The sequence below is a fragment of the Squalius cephalus genome (genome assembly GCF_949319135.1).
Source record: "Squalius cephalus genome assembly, chromosome: 24".
Taxonomy (NCBI): Eukaryota; Metazoa; Chordata; class Actinopteri; order Cypriniformes; family Leuciscidae; genus Squalius; species Squalius cephalus.
The window spans coordinates 18,791,933-18,812,375 of record NC_137145.1 but is presented as its reverse complement, the minus strand read 5'-3'; the positions used below and the strand labels follow the sequence as shown (position 1 = coordinate 18,812,375).

Genomic DNA, 20,443 nt, shown 5'->3' with positions numbered 1-20,443 from the left:
AGACAGATGAAGATGTGTAGTGAAACACTGAAGCAGGCTGATCGTCTGTTGGATATTATAAATCCAGTTAGACAGCAGATGACCTCCCCTTCCTGCACTGTTTCATTTAGATCCACTTTGCATGGAAAGTCAATTCTGAAGAGAAATAACATTTTTATCTAGTCCACTTCCTTTCTATTCTGCCTGGTCTAGATGTATCCCATTCTTTTCTATTCTTTCTTGTCATATTCTGGTCTATTCTGGTCTATTCTGTTCTGTTCCCTTTTGCACTTTTTAGGACAGGACAGGGCTATTCTATTCTGCTCTATTCTATTCTACCATACTGTATTAATTCCTATCATATTCTATTTGTTTTAGGACTATTCTATTATTCTATTCTATTCTTTCCTGTCATATTCTATTCTATTATATTCTGTTCTATTCCCTTTTACTTTTTAGGGCAGGGCTATTCTATTCTGCTCTATTCTATTCTACCATATTGTATTAATTCCTATCATATTCTGTTCGTTTTAGGACTATTCTATTATTCTATTCTTGTCCCCTCTCCTTTCCTCTATTGTGTCATTCATTCTTTCCTGTCATATTCTAATCTATTTTTTAGGGTTGGGCTAATTTGTCATATTCTGCCATTTTCTATTAATTCCTGCCCTATTCTATTCCATTGTGAAGTTTTTAGGTCTATTCTATTATTTCCTGTCTGGTCTAGATCTATTTCATTCTATTCTGTTGTGGCATATTCAATTATTTTCTGTCATATTCTATTTTATTCTTTCCTTATTCATTTATCATGGTCTAGATCTATTCCCTTCTGTAATATTCTATTCATTTCAGTCATATTTTATTCTTTCATGGATTATTCTATTAGTTTTAGGACTGTTCTATTCAATTCCTTTCTGTCCTCGAGATATTCCCTTCTCTTTTCTTATATTGTGTCACATTCTATTCTTTCCTGTCATATACTATTCTATTTTGCTAATTTTAGGACTATTCTATTCTTTCCTGTCCAGCCTAGATCTATTTCATTCTATTCTATTATGGCATATTCTATTCTTTAGTCATATTTTATTCTTTTTATTATTATTTCCTTATTTATTTATTATGGTCTAGATCTATTCTTTTCTAGACTTATTTTATTCTATTCTTCCATGTCTGGTCTTCTATCCTGTCCTAAAACTGCAAAATGGGCTGTAATAATTTGTGTGAAAATATATATGTTGAATAGAGTTGTGATAAGACACTTCCCTGCCACAGACGGTGCCCTCCTGTCATTCAGTTTGCAGTGAAGTGATTCACTAAGAGAAGGTTTAATCAATGGGACACTAATCTGATTGAACAAATCCAGCAGTCAGTCTCTCTGCTGGTCTGATCTTCACAGGATTGTTGACTGAACTCTAGTCAAGACAATCCAGAGCTCTGCTAAACCCCTAGGCTTATGACCTGGATAGCTCTACATGCAGAATAAACCGAAGCCTAAAGAAATATGGCTGCCCAGAGCACGTGCGGCACATCAGTAGTGACGGGGAGGAGTTAGGAAGGGCTTGTTTTCTGGGACGTGATGTGCAGCATGGCCATTGTTCAAACAAGAAAGATCTTCAACAGGAGGGCTTCCTCAGGCTGTTTATGCCAGAAACACAGGCTCCCCAGATCCTCGGCCCGTCACACAGCACTCCCAGTGGAGCCGGAAGGCCTCGCCAAGGTAATGGATCCTGTATCCATCAGCGCTGTTGAGAATTCTCTTCAGACGGAGCACAGCGTTGCCCTGGTGACGCAACCGACTCGTCTGATTGGGCGTTGGCTGCTCTTGGTCCGCTGAGATAAGTGCTTTTCAGTTTGGGTGGAGAGAGAAGTGGGTGGGGTCTTCTAGACAGCGTGCAGAGAGAGAGAGAGAGAGAGAGAGAGAGAGAGAGAGAGACGATGAGGAATGGGAGAAGGATGACAGGAAGTCTGGATCTCTCAGTGTAGGATTTCCTCTTCATCACAGAGCTGGAGCTGAGGTGGAATCCTGGTGTGTATTGTGGCTTGTTTTGCCTCTAAAATTACCCTTTCCTTTCAAACTAATTATGGTTGGTTCTTAATTTGTTTATGAAGCTATGGATTTTTGGTGCTTGGTCCTGTGCAGTTTGACCTAAATATGCAATATATGTATGTATATATATATATATATATATATATATATATATATATATATATATATATATATATATATATTCTACCATAAACTTATCACTGGTTTCTTCTGTTTACTTTGGTAAAAACAAAACCAAATTATTATTTATACTCAAGTCCAGATTAAAATTTGTATCTTTTCCTTTTAAAATGCAATTGTTATATATATATTGTATGATTTTAACTCAAACACTGATGCACATGCTTGGAAGTGTGTTGTGATGATGCTAGAAGGTGGTCTTTTTGCCTCTATATGAGTGTTGGAAGAGTTCTGATCATTTTCTTAATCAGTATTTTTGTCTTGTCTTCCAGTAAAAATATTTAAACATCTTTAAAACAAGAGAAATTTAAAGGGATAGTTCACCCATTTTGTCATAATTTACTCACCCGCAAGCAAACCTGTAATAGTTTCTCTCACAAAAGAAGATATTTTGAAGAATGTTGGTAATGTTGGTAACCCCCCCCCCCCCCCCCCATTAACCTCCATAGTAGGAAAAAACAATGGAAGTCAATGGGGTCCATCAACTGTTTGATTACCAACATTCTTCAAAATATCTTCTTTTGTGTTTCAAACTCATACAGGTTTGGAACAATTTGAGAGTGAGTTAATGACAGTTTACATTTTTTGGGTGAACTATCCCTTTAACAATTGTGTCAGATGTTTAGTTTTCAGACACAAATGCTGATTAAGATTCTGCTGTGAATAAGAATCATATTACTCTTGCTTGCTAAACCTCTCGGATGAGAGACAAGGGCATTCTCTGGATCTCGTAAGTGCACTGGCTTCCTTATCAACACTCGCTGTTTTCAGTAATGCTTGAAGCAGGCCCATTAATACTGGTCTGACATACTATGCTGTCTTTTACAGAGTAGTGTTAGTAATGGTATCATTTAAGCTTTTCTGTGGTTGATCAGCGTACTTTGTAGTAGTACAGTATATACTATTTTATCCTGCTATGAGCATGCATGGAATAGATTAATTTTATAAGTGTATCGATAGTAATTAGCAGCCTACCAGCTACTTAATATCTGTAGACCATCATTTAAAGTATAATTTGTTGTTTCTAATTATTTTTATTTAACTGTATTAATTGTTATCTATAGGTTTTTGGTTAAAGGTTAACAAAATTTAAAGGGATAGTTCACCCAAAAATGTAAATTCTGTCATCATTTACTCACCCTCAAGTTGTTCCAAACCTGTTTCTTTCTTCTGCTGAACACAAAAGAAGATATTTTGAAGAATTTCGGTAACCAAAAAGTTGATGGACCCCATTGACTTCCAAACTGTTTGATTACCGACATTCTTCAAAATATCTTCTTTTGTGTTTAACATAAGAAAGAAACTCATACAGGTTCGGAACAACTTAAGGGTGAGTAAACGATGACAGAATTTACACTCTTGGGTGAACTATCCCTTTAATTGCATTTATTTTGTTGGTTGAAAGTTAACATGAATTAAAGATGCTCATTTATAATGGCTGTGACTGAGGTCAAGGTCAATTGTACCTCTAGTTATGAATTAAAAATAATGAAAAGCTGAAAGTATTCAACTGAAAACTGATTTTTCAACTGATCGATATAATTTAATAAACAGTTTAACATATTTAAAATGATTATAATATGCCAGTCAGAAAAAAATGACCAACATTCAGTGTTGTTGTTTCAAAATTGAAAAAAATAACATTTAATACTCAAGGTTCTAAAAAGTTTTTTTCAAATACTTAAATCAAAATACTTGTAAATTTAAATTTGAACAGGATTTTGTAGAAATAATAGGCTATGTTGAAACAATGTCGAAACAAATTTTTAAAATTGAAACAAAATTCAACAGTGATTCACCCTTGATCCATGACATTGAGTAAAAGTGAGTAAAAGTCGAAATGTCAGCTGTCCCACTTAGACTGCTAATTTATACGTTATTTCTGACCGCTAAAATAAACAATTCTGCATAAAAGCAACTAAGTTTGCTCATGTATTTTTTGTGACGTTTGATGTATTTTTGTAGGCCAAAACCGGAAAACAAGTTTGCATTTTTGGAACACAAGCTCAAGATATGTTCACGTTTTACTCTACGATATAAATACATCAGTAATACCTCCTTGTGACTTTTTAAAAAGCTTTTACTTGTCTTGCAGTTGCTGACGAGTGGATAAATGGGATTACAGAGGTTGTCGGAACATTAAATGTCATCAGGACGAACAGATAAACTCATAAACATAAGTCCGCTTTCACAGCCTCATTGTGTTTATAACCATGCTCTCGCAAACTATTATAACTCAGACTTTTCAGTGTTTTTAAAGAAAGAAAGAGTTGTCGGAAGCTTAGTGATGGTGACCTTGTCATGTGTAGTTAGTTTATAACCCATGTTTAGCTTTTACGCTTCAAAATTCATAGGTTGTGTTCATTTGTGAAGATTATCAAGATGAACAAAATGTGCAAGAATCTTAAACTTTTATTTTCTAATCCAAAAGCCAATGGAAATCCTATTAAGCTTTTGTCGAGGGAACCGACGTGATGCTAACTTCCAGGTTGGCCTACAAAAATACATCATCCCTGCACCACTATTATTTCTGTATGTTATTAAAATGTGCTCTTTATTAAGATAAAGTTGTCTCTGACCTCCTCTAATAAGATCAATATTGTATTACTAGTGGCCATTATGACTTTAACAAAAGATGGTATGATAGTTTTGCAGTAGAACTTCACTTTGAAAGAAAATCTCAAAACTATCGGCCTCGTTCTCTGCTACCTTCTGAGGTGATGTGTGCTATCTAGCAGTATCCTGAAGTTCACAGCACAAAAACACATGACATCTCCACACAGTAGGTAACTGGTTAGTGCTGTTTAAGTGCTAAATTGTCTTCTCGGCATGTGAATCAGCACTAAATCAAACTTTATTTGAGCCTGGTGCTCAGGGACTGTTCTTAGCCAGATTGAACTTGAATTACAGGGAGCTTGATGCACATGGGTCCCTTCGTCTCAGATGACAGGCCATTTACATTGTGCTCAGAGTGATCAATCACGTCTTCAGCACACACACACACACACACCGTCCTTCACGCCAGAGTAAACCTGACTCGAGCCGATCGCTAACCCTACTAACCAGCAGGGACAGATGTGTATGGCTGAGGAAAGGAAACCACAGTGATGTTTGGTGCTACAATAGATTTCTCTCTCAATGATTTTTCACTGAAAAGAAATCAATATTTTTAGAGTAAATAGAAAAGGGAAGGTTTAATATGCTGTTTAAGGGTGTCTTAAAACTGCCAAGGAAACTTGTCTGGATTACCAAAAAGCAAATGAAAATGGGTAACGCTTTACAATAAGGTCCCATTAGTTGACATTGGTTAATGCATGCTAACAATAACTGGCGATGTGCAATACATATAATTTATTCATCTTTGTTCATGTTAGTTCAGGTCCAACTTTTGATTTCAGTAATCTGTTAGTAAATGTTGAAATGAACATTAATTGAGATTAATAAATGTTTTTCATTCATGTTAACTTTATAGTTAATTACTGTAAACTAATGAAACCTTATTGTAAAGTGTTATCAAAAAATGTGGTTAAATCTAGACAGAATTGGCATATTAGAATAAATGTGATTTTTTTTGTAATTTATAGTATTTCTATAATTATTTGATTTTAACATTTAAAATTCTATTACAGTATTGAGAAGTTGGGTGGTCACATAATGTCACATTCCCCATTTGCCTGTAAATGTTATGCGTTTCCCTTGACATTTTTGTCTTTTTTCCCCTGAAGCAACACATGAGCAGTCAAAACAAACCGGAACGAAAAAGCTCTAGCTTTACCCCGAGTGAACTCCATCCAATCAAAAAGCTGTTTTTGCAAATAGAGTATCTTTGTCAGCTATTTTAATGCAAGGAAATGGATTCAAAACGCCTTGAGGCTTGTACCCTGCGTGTTACTTATGCTCTTGTCATAAAATATTCAAGGCTCGTCCTTATATGAAATTGAAATTACTGTTAAAACTGATTAGCACATTAACGACTGCCAACCCGAAACCATCTGTACTCAGTATAATTCTCTGCTGTTTTCCCGATGCTGGAACCTGATAAATTCTGTGGATAATTCTCTGCTCAAGGTGAAATTGGGTGAGCAATCTTGATGTCACTTCCCCTCCCCCACACTAACAGGATGTCTCTGCGTCTAATGAATTAATGTCTCATTTCATAAAGATATTAGTCCACTGATCCTCTGAGTGGAGATCAAACGGTTGGTGTAACTGCTTTCTTCATATTTAGTAATACTGACAGCAGCTTTTAAAATGACTAAAACTGAGATAGATATAAATGAAAGCTAAATAGAAATAGAATAGAAATATTGGATGAAAATCTTTAATTAGAACTGTTGCCCAGGCAACTAACTGAAATAAAATGAAGTACTAAAATGATTAAAACCCAAGTACTAGCACTGAAATAGAAATAAATAAAAGCTAAATAGATATAAAATAGAAATATTATGTTATCAGCTTGCGTATTGAACTGAGCTTGGAGAAAAATGTTTTAACAGACTCTTAGAAGAAAAGCCTCTGAACCTTAAAGGTTTCTGTCAGGCACTTCATATGAATGCCATCATGGGATAATTCTATGAATTTAGTCTTAATTCATTTTTAATTAAATTTTATGACTTAAACAGCTCGTAATCATACTTGATCACTAGGGGGGAAATTAAATAACCCATTAAACATGAAAGTATTATGCAATCATTTAAGACATTTCTCCATACAGAGGGTCCTTTAAAATTGAGTCAAGATCCCTAGGGTTCTAGAACCCATTTGAACCTTTTTTTGTAGGAATTTGTAATTCCTAAAACAGATGCCTCTCTGAATTCAGTGCAGAAGCTAACCTTGTTATCCAAATATCCTGTGGTGGGTGATGAAATGAAATGTGTGATATGAGTGGGCGTGTTGAACACCCTCAGTGGGAGGATCAGCTCAGACTGATTTTCAGGAATGCTCTGGTGATAGAGTGTGAGGCTAATGGGCTGTTTCATCCAGAAACTGTTTTAATGAACTCATCTGAATTTCACAATGTTGTTTTGGAGCAGACTGTATTCATCTTTCTAAAATTGTGATTTATTTGAAATCAAAACTCATAGCAGAATATCAAGACCAACTTTCTATTTCCAATTTAATGTGTACTGTATGTTTTCGGAAGTATGGGAAATGCCTTGTAAAATATTGTTTTTCACTGAAAATATCTAAATATACAAGATTTGAAGGTTTTAATAGTTTTCTTTGAGAAGCAATCAATACTAAGACTTGATTTAAAGGAGTAGTTCACTTTAAAATGAAAATTAGCCCATGATTTACTCATCTTCAAGTCATCCTAAGTGTATATGACATTCTTCTTTCAGACGAATACAATCGGAGTTATATTAAAAAATGGCCTGGCTCTTCCAAGCTTTATAATGGCAGTGAATGACTGTTTCTGTTTTGAAGTCCATAAAAGTGCATCTATCCATCATAAAAGTGCATCCATCCATCATAAAAGTGCATCTATCCATCATAAAAGTGCATCCATCCATCATAAAAGTGCATCTATCCATCATAAAAGTGCATCCATCCATCATAAAAGTGCATCTATCCATCATAAAAGTGCATCCATCCATCATAAAAGTGCATCCATCCATCATAAAAGTGCATCTATCCATCATAAAAGTGCATCCATCCATCATAAAAGTGCATCCATCCATCATAAAAGTGCATCCATCCATCCATCATAAAAGTGCTTCCATCCATCATAAAAGTGCATCCATCCATCATAAAACTGCATCTATCATCATAAAAGTGCATCTATCCATCATAAAAGTGCATCCATCCATCATAAAAGTGCATCTATCCATCATAAAAGTGCATCCATCCATCCATCCATCCATCATAAAAGTGCATCTATCCATCATAAAAGTGCATCCATCCATCCATCCATCATAAAAGTGCATCTATCCATCATAAAAGTGCATCCATCCATCATAAAAGTGCTAGCCTGACTTCGTCATACTCATATTCTAGTCAGAATGTGAGTCTGATACCGCTCCATAGAGATTTGATTATGGGGCGTGTCTCAACCGAACTAGGAAAAAAACCCCTCTGCACTCAATTGGATAGACCTACAACCAATCAGAGCAACGGAGTAAATGACGCATGTTCTTCATTCATATTTTCAACCAACAAAATGTCGCGGGCGTGGCTCTCTGTTCCTCTTTTAAAATGAATGCGCTGTCGATATCTTCTATAACAGACGCGATGGCGGAATCTACACATGATGTTTCATAAACAAAGTTCGGGAGGAGCACGTACAAATAATCAATCCAATATCAACTTGTCATCAAACAATACCATGTCTAACGTTACCGAGGAAGCATATTCACTCTGTCAACTTACCTAACAACACTCCTTGACAGTTTTTCAGCATCCCTCGGTCCTTCCACCACCCCGAATCCTCATTCTTGTCTTGTTCTCTCACAACCAGGAACACGGGGGGAGTATGGCTACCGAGAGCCCACAGCCCTCTCCTTGGACAGCACGTCATATACGCATTTATTCTATCTTACTTATTTGTGTGAACTCGTGACATCTCATATAGCCTACGCATTTATTCTATCTGACTTATTTGTAAATGTGAACTCGTGAAATCTCAATTCTCCAATTCAAATCAAGCGATCTTTGGTGACGTGGGTGATTACGTAACCGCAGACCATCTGTCCATCATCGTATAAAGCCCGCCCTGGCAATTTGATTGGCTCGGCCTTCTAGGAGCCGAGCATAATTACTCCTCAATGGATCGAGTCCAGACCGAACTTCCCGACCAAAAAATGTTGTGGGCGGGGTTCGGGCTGGCACCCAGGCTATAAAAGTGCATCCATCCATCATAAAAGTGCATCCATCCATCATAAAAGTGCATCTATCCATCATAAAAGTGCATCCATCCATCCATCATAAAAGTGCATCCATCCATCATAAAAGTGCATCTATCATCATAAAAGTGCATCCATCCATCATAAAAGTGCATCCATCCATCATAAAAGTGCATCCATCCATCATAAAAGTGCATCTATCCATCATAAAAGTCCATCCATCCATCATAAAAGTGCATCCATCCATCATAAAAGTGCATCCATCCATCATAAAGGTGCATCTATCCATCATAAAAGTGCATCTATCCATCATAAAAGTGCATCCATCCATCATAAAAGTGCATCCATCCATCATAAAAGTGCATCCATCCATCATAAAAGTGCATCTATCCATCATAAAAGTGCATCCATCCATCATAAAAGTGCATCTATCCATCATAAAAGTCCATCCATCCATCATAAAAGTGCATCTGTAGCTTAAATATCAGCAGTACGCCACATTACTTGCATAAGTTGCGCTTTAGACTTAGTCAAATCCGTATGTTCGTTTGGCCGGAAGCTAGTTATTTTACTTTATAAAGTTTTAAATATGAATATTTTCCTTTCACAAACTCATCGCTTCGCTTCAGAAGGCCTTTATTAACCCCCCGGAGCCATATGGAGTTTTATATATTTCACAAATATTGAAATATTTCCCAATATTTACTGTACTTTTTAATCAAATAAATGCAGCCTTAGTAAGAATACTTATTTTAAGAAAACTTACAATAATAATAATTCTTTAACTTCTAATAAAGAAAAATAAACATAATTCAAGAAATATATATTATTACTGGAAATTGGTATAACAATTAAAATATCCAGGTAACAAATAAGTTACTTCTATAAGATAACCTGACTTGTTTGTATATTAAATTCACGTTTGGTCTTTTTATGGTTTATTGCAGATCTGAGTATCTGGAAGAACAAAGAAGGGAGTTTTATAGTTGTCCTCAGTCATGCAGAAGGTAAAGTATGTTGAATTCATTTCATCTTGCTGCCATGAATCATTGATCTCCAAACACTAGGGTTTCTGAAATATTTATATAGCTTTTTATTGTTTTATTCTCATATGTGTATACTAATCAATAGTCTCATGTGTGTATACTAATCTATATTATATTTCTGTCAAAGTAAGCCCATTAAAGCATGATCATATCTGCACTGGGGTTTTTTCCCTTAGTGAGAATGGAAAGGGGGCGTGGCCGAGTGACAGACATCATCAGTTTGATTGATGATATTAGATATAGGTCTTATTTCTCATTAACAACATGTCATTGGATAAGAGATAAGAGCAGTTAAATTATGACCTCTGACCTTTCTGATCTGCTCCACCGCTGCAGGCAGGGACGGCCCCGTCTTCCCGGGGTCCAAGTGCTCCTGGATCCCCAGCCACCTCTATTGTGGTAAGTAAAACTAGCCTGGACGCTCAATAGCTTTCAGTTTCGCAGATAACACATTCCGTTCTGTTATCTGCCGTAAAGCACATGCTCAATATCCCGGTTCCTAGGAACCCCACGAGGCATCTCAGAGGACAACCGCTTCTTTCACGCCAAACTGAACTCAGCCTCTTTCTGTTTAACTCCCCAAAGGCACGGATGGACAATCAGGTCATTGGATATAAGGACTTGGCCGCCATTCCCAAAGACAAAGCCATTCTTGAGGTGGAACGGCCAGATCTGATGGTGTACGAGCCGCATTTTAATATCTCAGCCCTGGATCGGATGGGTCTCTCCAGAAGCAGAGAGGTCAGAAAAGAGCCAGTGTCTCTTTAAATCAAGTCTTTGTTTCATTGTATCGTTTGAGAAGGGTTATTGTACGTTTTACTGCTTCCACTTAAAGTAGAATCAATATATGTGTTTTGGCAAACAGGAAGCTGAATATAATGATGAGATGTAATGTTATTAGTCAAGCTTTGTTATGCGTGTTAAATGATTTGTGTGTGTGTAAAAGTGGCATTTGAATGTCAGGCCTTGAAGACAAAGCATGTACTGTATGTGTGTGTTCTGTTTTCTCTCCTCGTCTTCTACAGAGATCAATGTCGCCTCACTCTATCTCGCCCCCTCCTTCCCCCGAGGTGAGACACCAGGACGGCCGCTAGTCACTGATCACTAGCTTTAACTAGCGCGTTTATCTCCCTGCACACTTCACATGTGATTGCTTTACTGAGACACTCAATTAATGACGCTGCCATTTTAAATTACATTGTTTCAGTTCTGTATTTTAATTATGCTTGCTAGCGTGAATATGACACAGTGTACTTTAATTTCATTTAATTCACATTAAAGACATCCACTTATTTTCCATATTATATTATATTTATTTATTTATTTATTTATATTTTTTTAAATAGTATTTAATTTTAGTATTATCCATTTATTGGATATTGACCAGAACATGAAAATAATTTTCGTATCGTTATCGGACAAATGTTTAAAATTATTTAATTTTTATTCATTATAATTAATAATATTAATACGATTATAATATTGTAATATTTTAATTTAATATCTTTAATTCACATTATTGTGGTGCAGTCATAGAAACATTATTCAACCAATCTTTATTTAGCAAATATCAAAATAATTATCCAAGTTTTATCCATATATTTAATTTTAGTTTAATTTTTATCTTATAAAATAATAAAATGTATTGAATAATAATAATGTAATGTATTGATTTTATATCGGTCACTCACTGAAAATAATTAGCATTGGTGTCAGCCAGAATTGTAATATTGTGCACTGCTATTTAATTAAGTTTTTTAATTAAAAACTTACTCTAGAACATTGAACAGTGGAATCAAACAGCATTCTATGCTTCTGACTTCCATTAGCATATTTTACTGTAAGGCATGAGTTTGCAGTGTCATATTATTGATGCAGGCAGTGAAATATGATGGTCTGGTTTCTGTTAACACGCTGAGTGCTTAAATTATGTCCATTCTTAACGTCGGGTTTGAAACATGAAGTTATGTTACCATAAGCCAGTGCTTCATTATTAGCATTTCAAAATAATAGAAGGTATATGCAATTCCCCTGTTTCTTCAGATATTTGCCTCAAAAGAGTCAAAGGAGTGGCCAGAGCAGGGGTCTCCAGGAGGGTCCAACATGGGCTCCACCGTGCACCTCCGCAAAATCAGCCCTGCCTCCAAAGGCCCCATGCAGCACTTCCACAGGCCAGGTGCTTCGTTCATCAGAGGGTTTTCATAGCACAATGTTTCATAATCATGCAAATGTGTTGTAACTGTGCATCCATTCCTGTTTCAGACAGTGGCATCAACATCTATAAGAAACCACCAATTTACAAACACGGTATTTGTTCATTTATAATGTTTGTTATAAATCATAGATTACTGGTTTTCCAAGGTGTAAGGTCAGATTCACTGGTAACATCCTGATGTTTATCTTCTCCCTGTCCTCAGAAAGAGAGACTGGAATGTCTCATAATAAACAGGATGTCATCATTGAGTCCTCCAAGTTCCCAGCAGCCCAACCACCTGATCCCAACCAGCCTTCAAAGATAGAGACAGAGTACTGGCCCTGTCCACCCTCTCTAGCTACTATGGGTAAATGCTCACCAGCTTTCATATTTCTGTGGCATTGGACAGTAGCCCCGCCCACAATGACATTTTATTGGTCTCCCGCTCCACACCATTGACTAGCACTAATAACTTTTGAACCGTAAGGGCTAGAAACTAATTTTTTTCCTCTTATTCTTTGGCTCAAGACGATTCGATTGCATCCTATGACGCAATGTTTGTCTGATTTTCATCAAAAGTGGCTCACATCATCTTCAGACCATGCTGGCATAAAGTTATTTAAAACTCTTTTGATAGACCAAAACGTTCTCGAATAACGTGCGAACGAATTTGACAAAGAGCACGTCAAAATAGATGTATTATTGCTGCAATGCTTTAGCGTATTTTTCAGACCAAATTTGGTATGTGTCATCACAAGCATGACCTGAGGCTACCTACAGTGTTTTGGCACAGCGCCACCTACTGGTCAGGAGATATGAAAAATGGCGATTTTTGCGTATAATTTCTGACCGGTTTGCCCAAAAACGGGTCTCTTTTTAATTCAGTGCAACATACCGAGTCGAATTATACCCAATTTTCCCGCGCCGGACATTTTTATAAACTTATTTATTATTTATAAACTTACTTAATGCTGTAAACTTTGTGTTGTGCCTGATTAGTAAGTGTACGTTGATTGGTTGAATGCATGCGAAACACTGGCACCCGTCATTTTTAAAAAGCCATATAAACACACAGTTTATAGCCTATATATTTACTCCGCAAACATGAAAAACAGCGAGAGATGGACCAACGTCGAAGTCCAGGCACTTCTCAGCATTTACGCTGAGGAGGAAATCCAATTAGACTTTGAAGGGACCCAGCGAAACATGATTATGTATTTCTGCTCAGCTAGCGGCATTGGGCATCACTCACATGACACACAATATAATACTTTTTTGTATACGTTTACTTTGTTTAACAGTTCGATCTAATAACGTATAAGAAATGACTATTAACCACTTAAGTGAAGGCTTACGTCACTTCAAAGATCCAACTGCCGGTGAGAATGCAACAAGGAAAATGGTCCTGGCTGGGGGGACTCCCCTGGTCTCTAGTTCCTATAACTACCCGGTGCGAAAGCCCCTTCATTGGTACACCCTCAAGGGTGATACGCTTTTTTACAGCGTCTGTCAATTCCTCACAGAGATCGAGTGGAGAAAGAAAGCAGCCGAGCAGGGAAAACCAATGGAGGACGATGAGTTTGAGGACCTGACTGAAGATGCAAAGAGACTCCAGGAACAGGAACTTCAGAAGGTGAAAGCAGCTTCTGTCTGGAGCAGGACTCACTGCCCCATATCAATAACTCCTGTTCAGATTAATATCCCTCACTGTCTGTCTGTCAGTCTAGAATAAATCAGACGCTGGGCTGGAATATTTTCTCTAAGGCTAGATGATTAAGTGTTTTGTTTTCAGGCCAATAAATGGAAGTGAGTGCTGGAAGGATAACATGAGGCCAGCGTTTAATGGAGCTCTCTAATCATGACTGGGCTGTTTGTTTTTCAGATACAGTCCAACTTGGGCAAATTGATCCTGAAGGAGGAAATAGAGAAATCAGGGCTCATCCGCAGAAAAACACGTTCCTTGCCAGATGGGACAAACATACATTTGGGTATGTGACGTCTGTTTTAGTCTTAATGCACTTCAACATAGTGAAGTGCTTGAGTATTTACACTCTTAAAAGTAAAGGTTCTTTATTGGCAGCTGTGGTTTCAAGAAGAAACTTTAACATCCATGGAACCTTTCCATTGCACTTGTGAAAAAGTTCTTTAGATTGTTAGAATACACTAAGAAAGGTTCTGTGGGGAACCAAAAATGGTTCTACTATGGCATCACTGCCTCAACCAGCAAGTCACAGAGGACACCCAGTGTTCAAATGATGAAATACATTTGTGTGAATAGAAAGTCTATAGAGAAATGTCTATTGTGCTTTTAATGAAATGTTTCATTTACATTCATTGCAGGATCATCAGCCATTGCTACTAAATCCGCCTCTTTACCTCCTTGCAGTCGAACAGGCCTCACAAGGGTAAGGGATATTCCTCTTTAAAGGGGTCATTTATACATTTTAATCATAACATGTCCCCTCCCCTGACCCCTGAGTTTTCATAATATTAACATTTTTAGACTTTTCTAAAAATCCTAGATTTTTCATGTGACCCTTTTAAAGATGTGCCAATCATGTGGCGAACATGTCAACTGTTGTTTAAGATGTTCCTGTAGTCCTTTAGTGTCTCTAGTGTGTGTAACTGTTTTTCTCTCTGCATGCAGCTGCAGTCTGCAGACTTTACCTCCACAGACAACGGAAAAGTAAAAACAGGTAAAGTCAGAAAATGTTAGTGTACACAAGCAAGATTCTCATCGTTTTTCCATTATAAACTATATAAAATATAGACCATTATTATTTCGATTTTGAATCGAAATGCACATGAATGTGAACAAATATTTGATACATCCCCCTTTTGATTGAATGATTTTAAAGCTTTTTGGACCTCATTGTATTTTTCTGATATATGTATTCTGTGTTTTTTGAACTCATTCTAATCTTTTTTTCTTAACATGTTCCTCAGGTGTACAGGTAAGATGGCTTTGTTTATTTGATTTAACAAGCATGGCGTTTGGGTTTTATGACCTGGAAACCACATCCTGTTCCTGCTACTAATGTATCTTTACCCTGACATTAGCCTACACTCCTTTCTCATGGCTTCTGACTCATGTGATCACCACATACTGTTTGCATACTTAAAGGGGTCCTATTATGCCCATTTACAAGGTCTTGATTTTGTTTTTGGGGTGTACTAGAATATGCTTTCATGCTTGATTGTTCAAAAAACATTATTTTTCACACATTTTACATTATTACAGCACCTCTCTCCCCAGTCTGGCCTGAACACGTTGCTTAGTTCCGGTTTCACTAAAGCCCCTCCTTCCGAAATACGCTATGATTGGTTAGCTGGACCAGTTCACATTTCAGCAAACATTTTAGTATATCTTCTCAAGGGACAATACTATAGAAATGAAACTTGGATATATTTTAGAGTAGTCAATGTGCTGCTTGTATAGCAGTATATATTTACTGTCCTCTGAAAATAACTCAACACACAGCCATTATTGTCAAAACAGCTGGCAACAAAAGTGAGTACATCGTAGCAACATCATAAAACTTAACATTTGAACTGTTAATAGAAAACGCAACTACAAATAATACGACATAATTACAAGTTGTGATCCACGAACAACTGATTTTCCCTACAAAGAAGCGCTCTATTTCAGGAGAAGCTTTTGTGCGTTGTGGTTCTGAAAACTGTTCTCCATTAAATGTGCAGCACAGATACACTCTTAAGTTTGTCAGCCTTAGGAAGGTCAAACTCATTTTTGGAAGTTTTGGAAACAGGGTGGGGAAAAAAACAGCGTCTCTTTGACATAGCAGCAGCTCAACCAGGCCTCGTCCCCTATTTGCGTGTATTCCGTGGGCGGGGATTATTTAAATGAGTAACATGACTTCACAAGATCCGGAAAAAAATGCTTTGTAGTCAAAACGAGCCGTTTCGTTGTAGTTCTTGGGAAGTGGATTCTCTTCAATAAAATATCTCTCTTTGGAGTGGACTTTTAGCTTTAATGATGCAACATTACACACTAACTAATGTTGAAAAAGTGGAAAAGCATAACAGGACTCCTTTAATAATGAGTCAAAAGATGCTGGTTCATTATTATGGATGTAATGAAACCCTCCTCTCTAAATGTACCTGTCTCATATTGATCTCCTTTGTCCTGGGGGGCATTTTTCTCGGGCTGGGGTCTTCATAGAATGGCGATTCACAGAGTGGGAGAATGGACAGAGGAAACTCTCTTCCTAGTATTCTGGAACAGAAGGTGAGGCAGATCTTAAGAGACCCTCCAAAGTTTTCATGCTCACCTTTTCTCTTCTAACCCCATGCCATACATTCACTCACATCCATGTTGCTTCTAAGCCTTGCATCCATTGAATGCAGAATGCAATATGGCAGCATCACTGAAGGCAACAGTGAACTGAAAACTTTGGAGGCTGAATGTGCAGTAAACATTCTCCCTAGAGCAAACCTTTTGGAAGCTTTTGGCCTGTTTTCTGTGTCCAATGAATCAAGCAGGATGAGTATTGAATATAATGTTCCCAAAACATCATAAAATCTCACCTCTCCCTTCAGATATATCCATATGAAATGCTGGTTGTGACCCACAGAGGGCGCAGTAAGCTTCCTCCAGGTGTGGACAGAACCAGATTAGAGGTAAGTCACAGATGAGCACTAACATTAGTAAAAAGTTAGTCAGTTTGAGGTCCTTGAAAGGCGAAGTGTGTAAAACCAGCTCAAAAGAAAAATTATATTAATAAAACAATATTCATAATAAATATTTAAGTATTATTATTACTAGTTATTATTATTATATTATGTTTTCCAAACACTTCTACAATAGATAAATAATATTTTTAAAATACATTTTTATTATTTTCAAATTGTTCATTTATTATTATTTCTACTTTTCCCAAACACTCCTACGACAAATAAATAAATAAATACATTTTAATAAAATAAATACTGTTTTCAATAAACTATTATTATTATTGTGTTCCAAACACTCCTATGACAAATAAATAAATAAATACATTTTAATAAAATAAATACTGTTTTCAATAAACTATTATTATTATTATTATTGTGTTCCAAACACTCCTACGACAAATAAATAAATACATAATATTTTTTAAAATGCATTTAAATATTTTCAAATTGTCAATTATCAACTATTATTATTATTGTGTTCCAAACACTCCTATGACAAATAAATAAATAAGTAAATACATAATATTTTTAAAAATGCATTTAAATATTTTCAATTGTTACAATAAAAATAATACATTTTAATAAAATAAATACTGTTTTCAATAAATTATTATAATTATAATTACTGTTTCCCAAACACCACTACGACAAATAAATAATATTTTTTAAATGCATTTTAATATTCTCCATTGTTCATTTATTATTATTATTGTTCATTATTGTTATTTATTTATTTATTATTATTTTTTTCCCAAACACTCCCACACAAATATATTTATTTTTAAATACATTTATATTTTCATATTGTTTGTTATTATTATTATTATTACTACATTTTTCCAAACACTCCTACCACAATAAAATATATATATATTTTCATAAAATAAAAAAATATACATTTTTCTTAATATTATTATTATGAATATGTTTTTCTAAACACTCTAACACTAAAATAAATAAATATAAGAAATATATAACTTTTACTTACTATTATTTGTATTTCTTTTAAATGTTTTAATTAAAAATGACACTTTTTCTTTTCTAAACAAATATTATGATTATGGTATGCATATATCTCATCTCATATTGGGTGAATTTTTTTCATATAATATTGATTGCAATATTTGAAGTTAAGTTGTAGGGTTTTGTCTCGGACTGCACGTCTACTGTAAACTGGCTGATTGTTTTTATCTCGTCTATAATAGAGGCATCTGTCTCCAGAAGACTTCCAGAGCTTATTTGGAATGCCCATCACAGAATTTGATCGTCTGTCACTATGGAAACGGAATGACCTGAAGAAGAAAGTGTCCCTTTTCTAGCATTTGGACATTTGGACACGGACATTAAAAACACTCTCCCTCCAGAGACGCTAGTAATAACCACTCTAATCTAATACGGATGCTATGCAGAAATTTCAAGATAAGCAAGGAAGATGACGCAACATTACCAGACGTTATTTCAATCACATATACAGCAGTCTTTCTATATGTCTTCTGGTGTACATAATTAAGACAGGGATGAAGATTCACACATCCCCTACAGTCGCTCCATATCTGAAAACTCGGATTATTAGTGATGGAATATCGATTTCATAAACCGCTCCAGCCCTTTCTTTACGCCTTATGTCCATTTCAAAATCTTAAAGTGCCCAGAGAAGTTTATAATAATAGGCCTATATATTTACACAAAGTTTAAATTGTAAACCATCACTTTTTTTCAACTGTGTTCACTGATATTACACTATAAACTTAATTTATTGTATCCGAAACATGTATGGCACTGTACATATATCATGTTATTTTTATCTATTCGTGATGTTGATTCAGTTCAGCTTTAACAATCACTAAAATTCCTTTTTCATTCATTCAAAAAATGCATGGACATGGAGTCTACATAAATTATTTATTTATAGTTTTACCGATAAAAGGCACTGCGATATATGACTCCTATTTGTGCTATTAGCAACAGTGTTAAACTGTGGACTAATTTGAAATATCTAAGCTCAGGCTTGCTGGAAAGCTCTGGCTTTTGGTTCTCGTACACTGTGGGTGCTTCATGCAGTAGGTTGTAATTACTGAACAACACTAGAAGATCTTTGTTCCACACGAAGCCACTAGCAAACCATATACTTCGATTTCCAATGTCTGTTGTCGATGCATACATACGGTTTTTCACTGCCGTTAGTAGTTATTCTCCATTGCGGTCTTTTAAAATGGCGTAGGTGTTATCAAGTCATGCACTGCACACTTAATGGAGACTGGTCAACGATTATGTGTCTGGTCATAGCTGTGTCTCATTACCGTTTTTCTGTAACAACACGGTGTTATGTTGAAAAAAAATAAAAGCTTCATGTTAGATTTTGTGTCAAGATACATTTGTAAGGTAAAATTACATTCAATGAAAATTATAATTATAATAATCTCCTAACTGTGCGCACATGTATTGTCTTGTTAAATAGAAATGTTGACAACAGTTGTTCTGCTTCGTATTCATTTTTATTTTTATTTTTATTTTTTTTTGTGGAAACATATTTTTTCAGGATTCTTTGATGAACAGAAAGTAAGCATTTATTTTAAAGTTAAAAAAAATTGAACAATGTAAATGTTATACTGTCTCTTCTGATCAGTTGAATGTCCTTGCAGAATTAAATTGATAGTTTCTTTAAAATTCTTACCCTAAAACTTAAAAAAAGAAAGATTTTCACTGTACATTATACGTTACTTCATACTTTTAACTTACTTTTAAAAAATATTTAACATTTATTATATTTTATATTATAAACATGCCTTTTTATATTTTTTATTTTTATTTTACTATGTTATTTTTACATTTACAATCTATATGATAAGATAACATATAACTGGCCTTTATTGTTGTAGAAATGTTTAAACTATAACTAGGCCTATATAGAAAAAGGAACTGTCGGTGTACAAAGTATTCACTAATTTTAAGCAACAAATGTGGACACCACACTATTAATCACAAAGTAGTTTAAACTATTTAGTACATAACATTATGACACTTTAATGTAGTTCCATTAACATAATGACCTGCTTATTTAGAGAATAACAGCCTGGAAAAGTGAACAATGAAAAGTGTTTCCTATTTCCTGTCTAGTGATTCATATAACGGAACACAAGGTGTCAGTAGTGTTCAATACGTCTGTCAAGACTACTATTGTCTATTCTGAGACTCTCTTCCTATAAGCTACTTGTATAATAAATATAGTTTTATACTATAAACAGGGTTCAATTGAAAACAAATGCCCCACAAAAATTGTATTTTCGCATTAAAATCTTCAGCAGAATCGGTGAGAAAAATAAAACACAAGATAAGTGTTATATCAGGGTGTTAAATGTCAAACTAACTTCTACCACACTTTTGGAAGTTTACTTCTACTTACTATATCCGTTCCCTCCAGCACCCCCCTCATTAACTTGTCCACAATGTGGAGCTCAAT

General features: G+C 35.4%; 1 protein-coding gene across 3 annotated transcripts; it reads left to right on the top strand.

The window, feature by feature from the left end:
• The first annotated feature begins 1,924 nt into the window (after positions 1–1,924).
• dmtn (dematin actin binding protein) lies at positions 1,925–19,645 on the top strand. 3 transcript variants are annotated; one of them, XR_013819991.1, is made up of 15 exons: positions 1,925–2,005; positions 9,996–10,055; positions 10,431–10,493; positions 10,680–10,835; positions 11,120–11,164; positions 12,138–12,270; positions 12,357–12,401; positions 12,512–12,655; positions 13,812–13,921; positions 14,171–14,276; positions 14,629–14,693; positions 14,936–14,984; positions 16,472–16,537; positions 16,849–16,929; positions 18,189–19,458. XR_013819991.1 is itself a non-coding variant. In XM_079860848.1 (15 exons), exons 2-15 carry the CDS (start codon positions 10,047–10,049, stop codon positions 18,300–18,302), a joined length of 1,191 nt encoding a protein of 396 aa, XP_079716974.1. In that variant the 5' UTR covers positions 1,925–2,005; positions 9,996–10,046; the 3' UTR covers positions 18,303–19,645. The 3 variants fall into 3 exon arrangements, 2 of the variants coding, with proteins under 2 accessions (XP_079716974.1, XP_079716975.1); XM_079860848.1 differs by having other exon boundaries at positions 14,936–14,989; positions 18,189–19,645; XM_079860849.1 differs by lacking the exons at positions 16,472–16,537; positions 16,849–16,929; positions 18,189–19,458 and adding an exon at positions 15,235–15,452.
• The last annotated feature ends 798 nt before the right edge of the window (positions 19,646–20,443 follow it).

Coding starts and splice junctions, on each gene's coding strand:
- dmtn (XM_079860848.1), top strand. Junction 10,494..10,679: donor CCCCAGCCACCTCTATTGTG/GTAAGTAAAACT, acceptor AACTCCCCAAAG/GCACGGATGGACAATCAGGT. Junction 12,271..12,356: donor GCAGCACTTCCACAGGCCAG/GTGCTTCGTTCA, acceptor TTCCTGTTTCAG/ACAGTGGCATCAACATCTAT.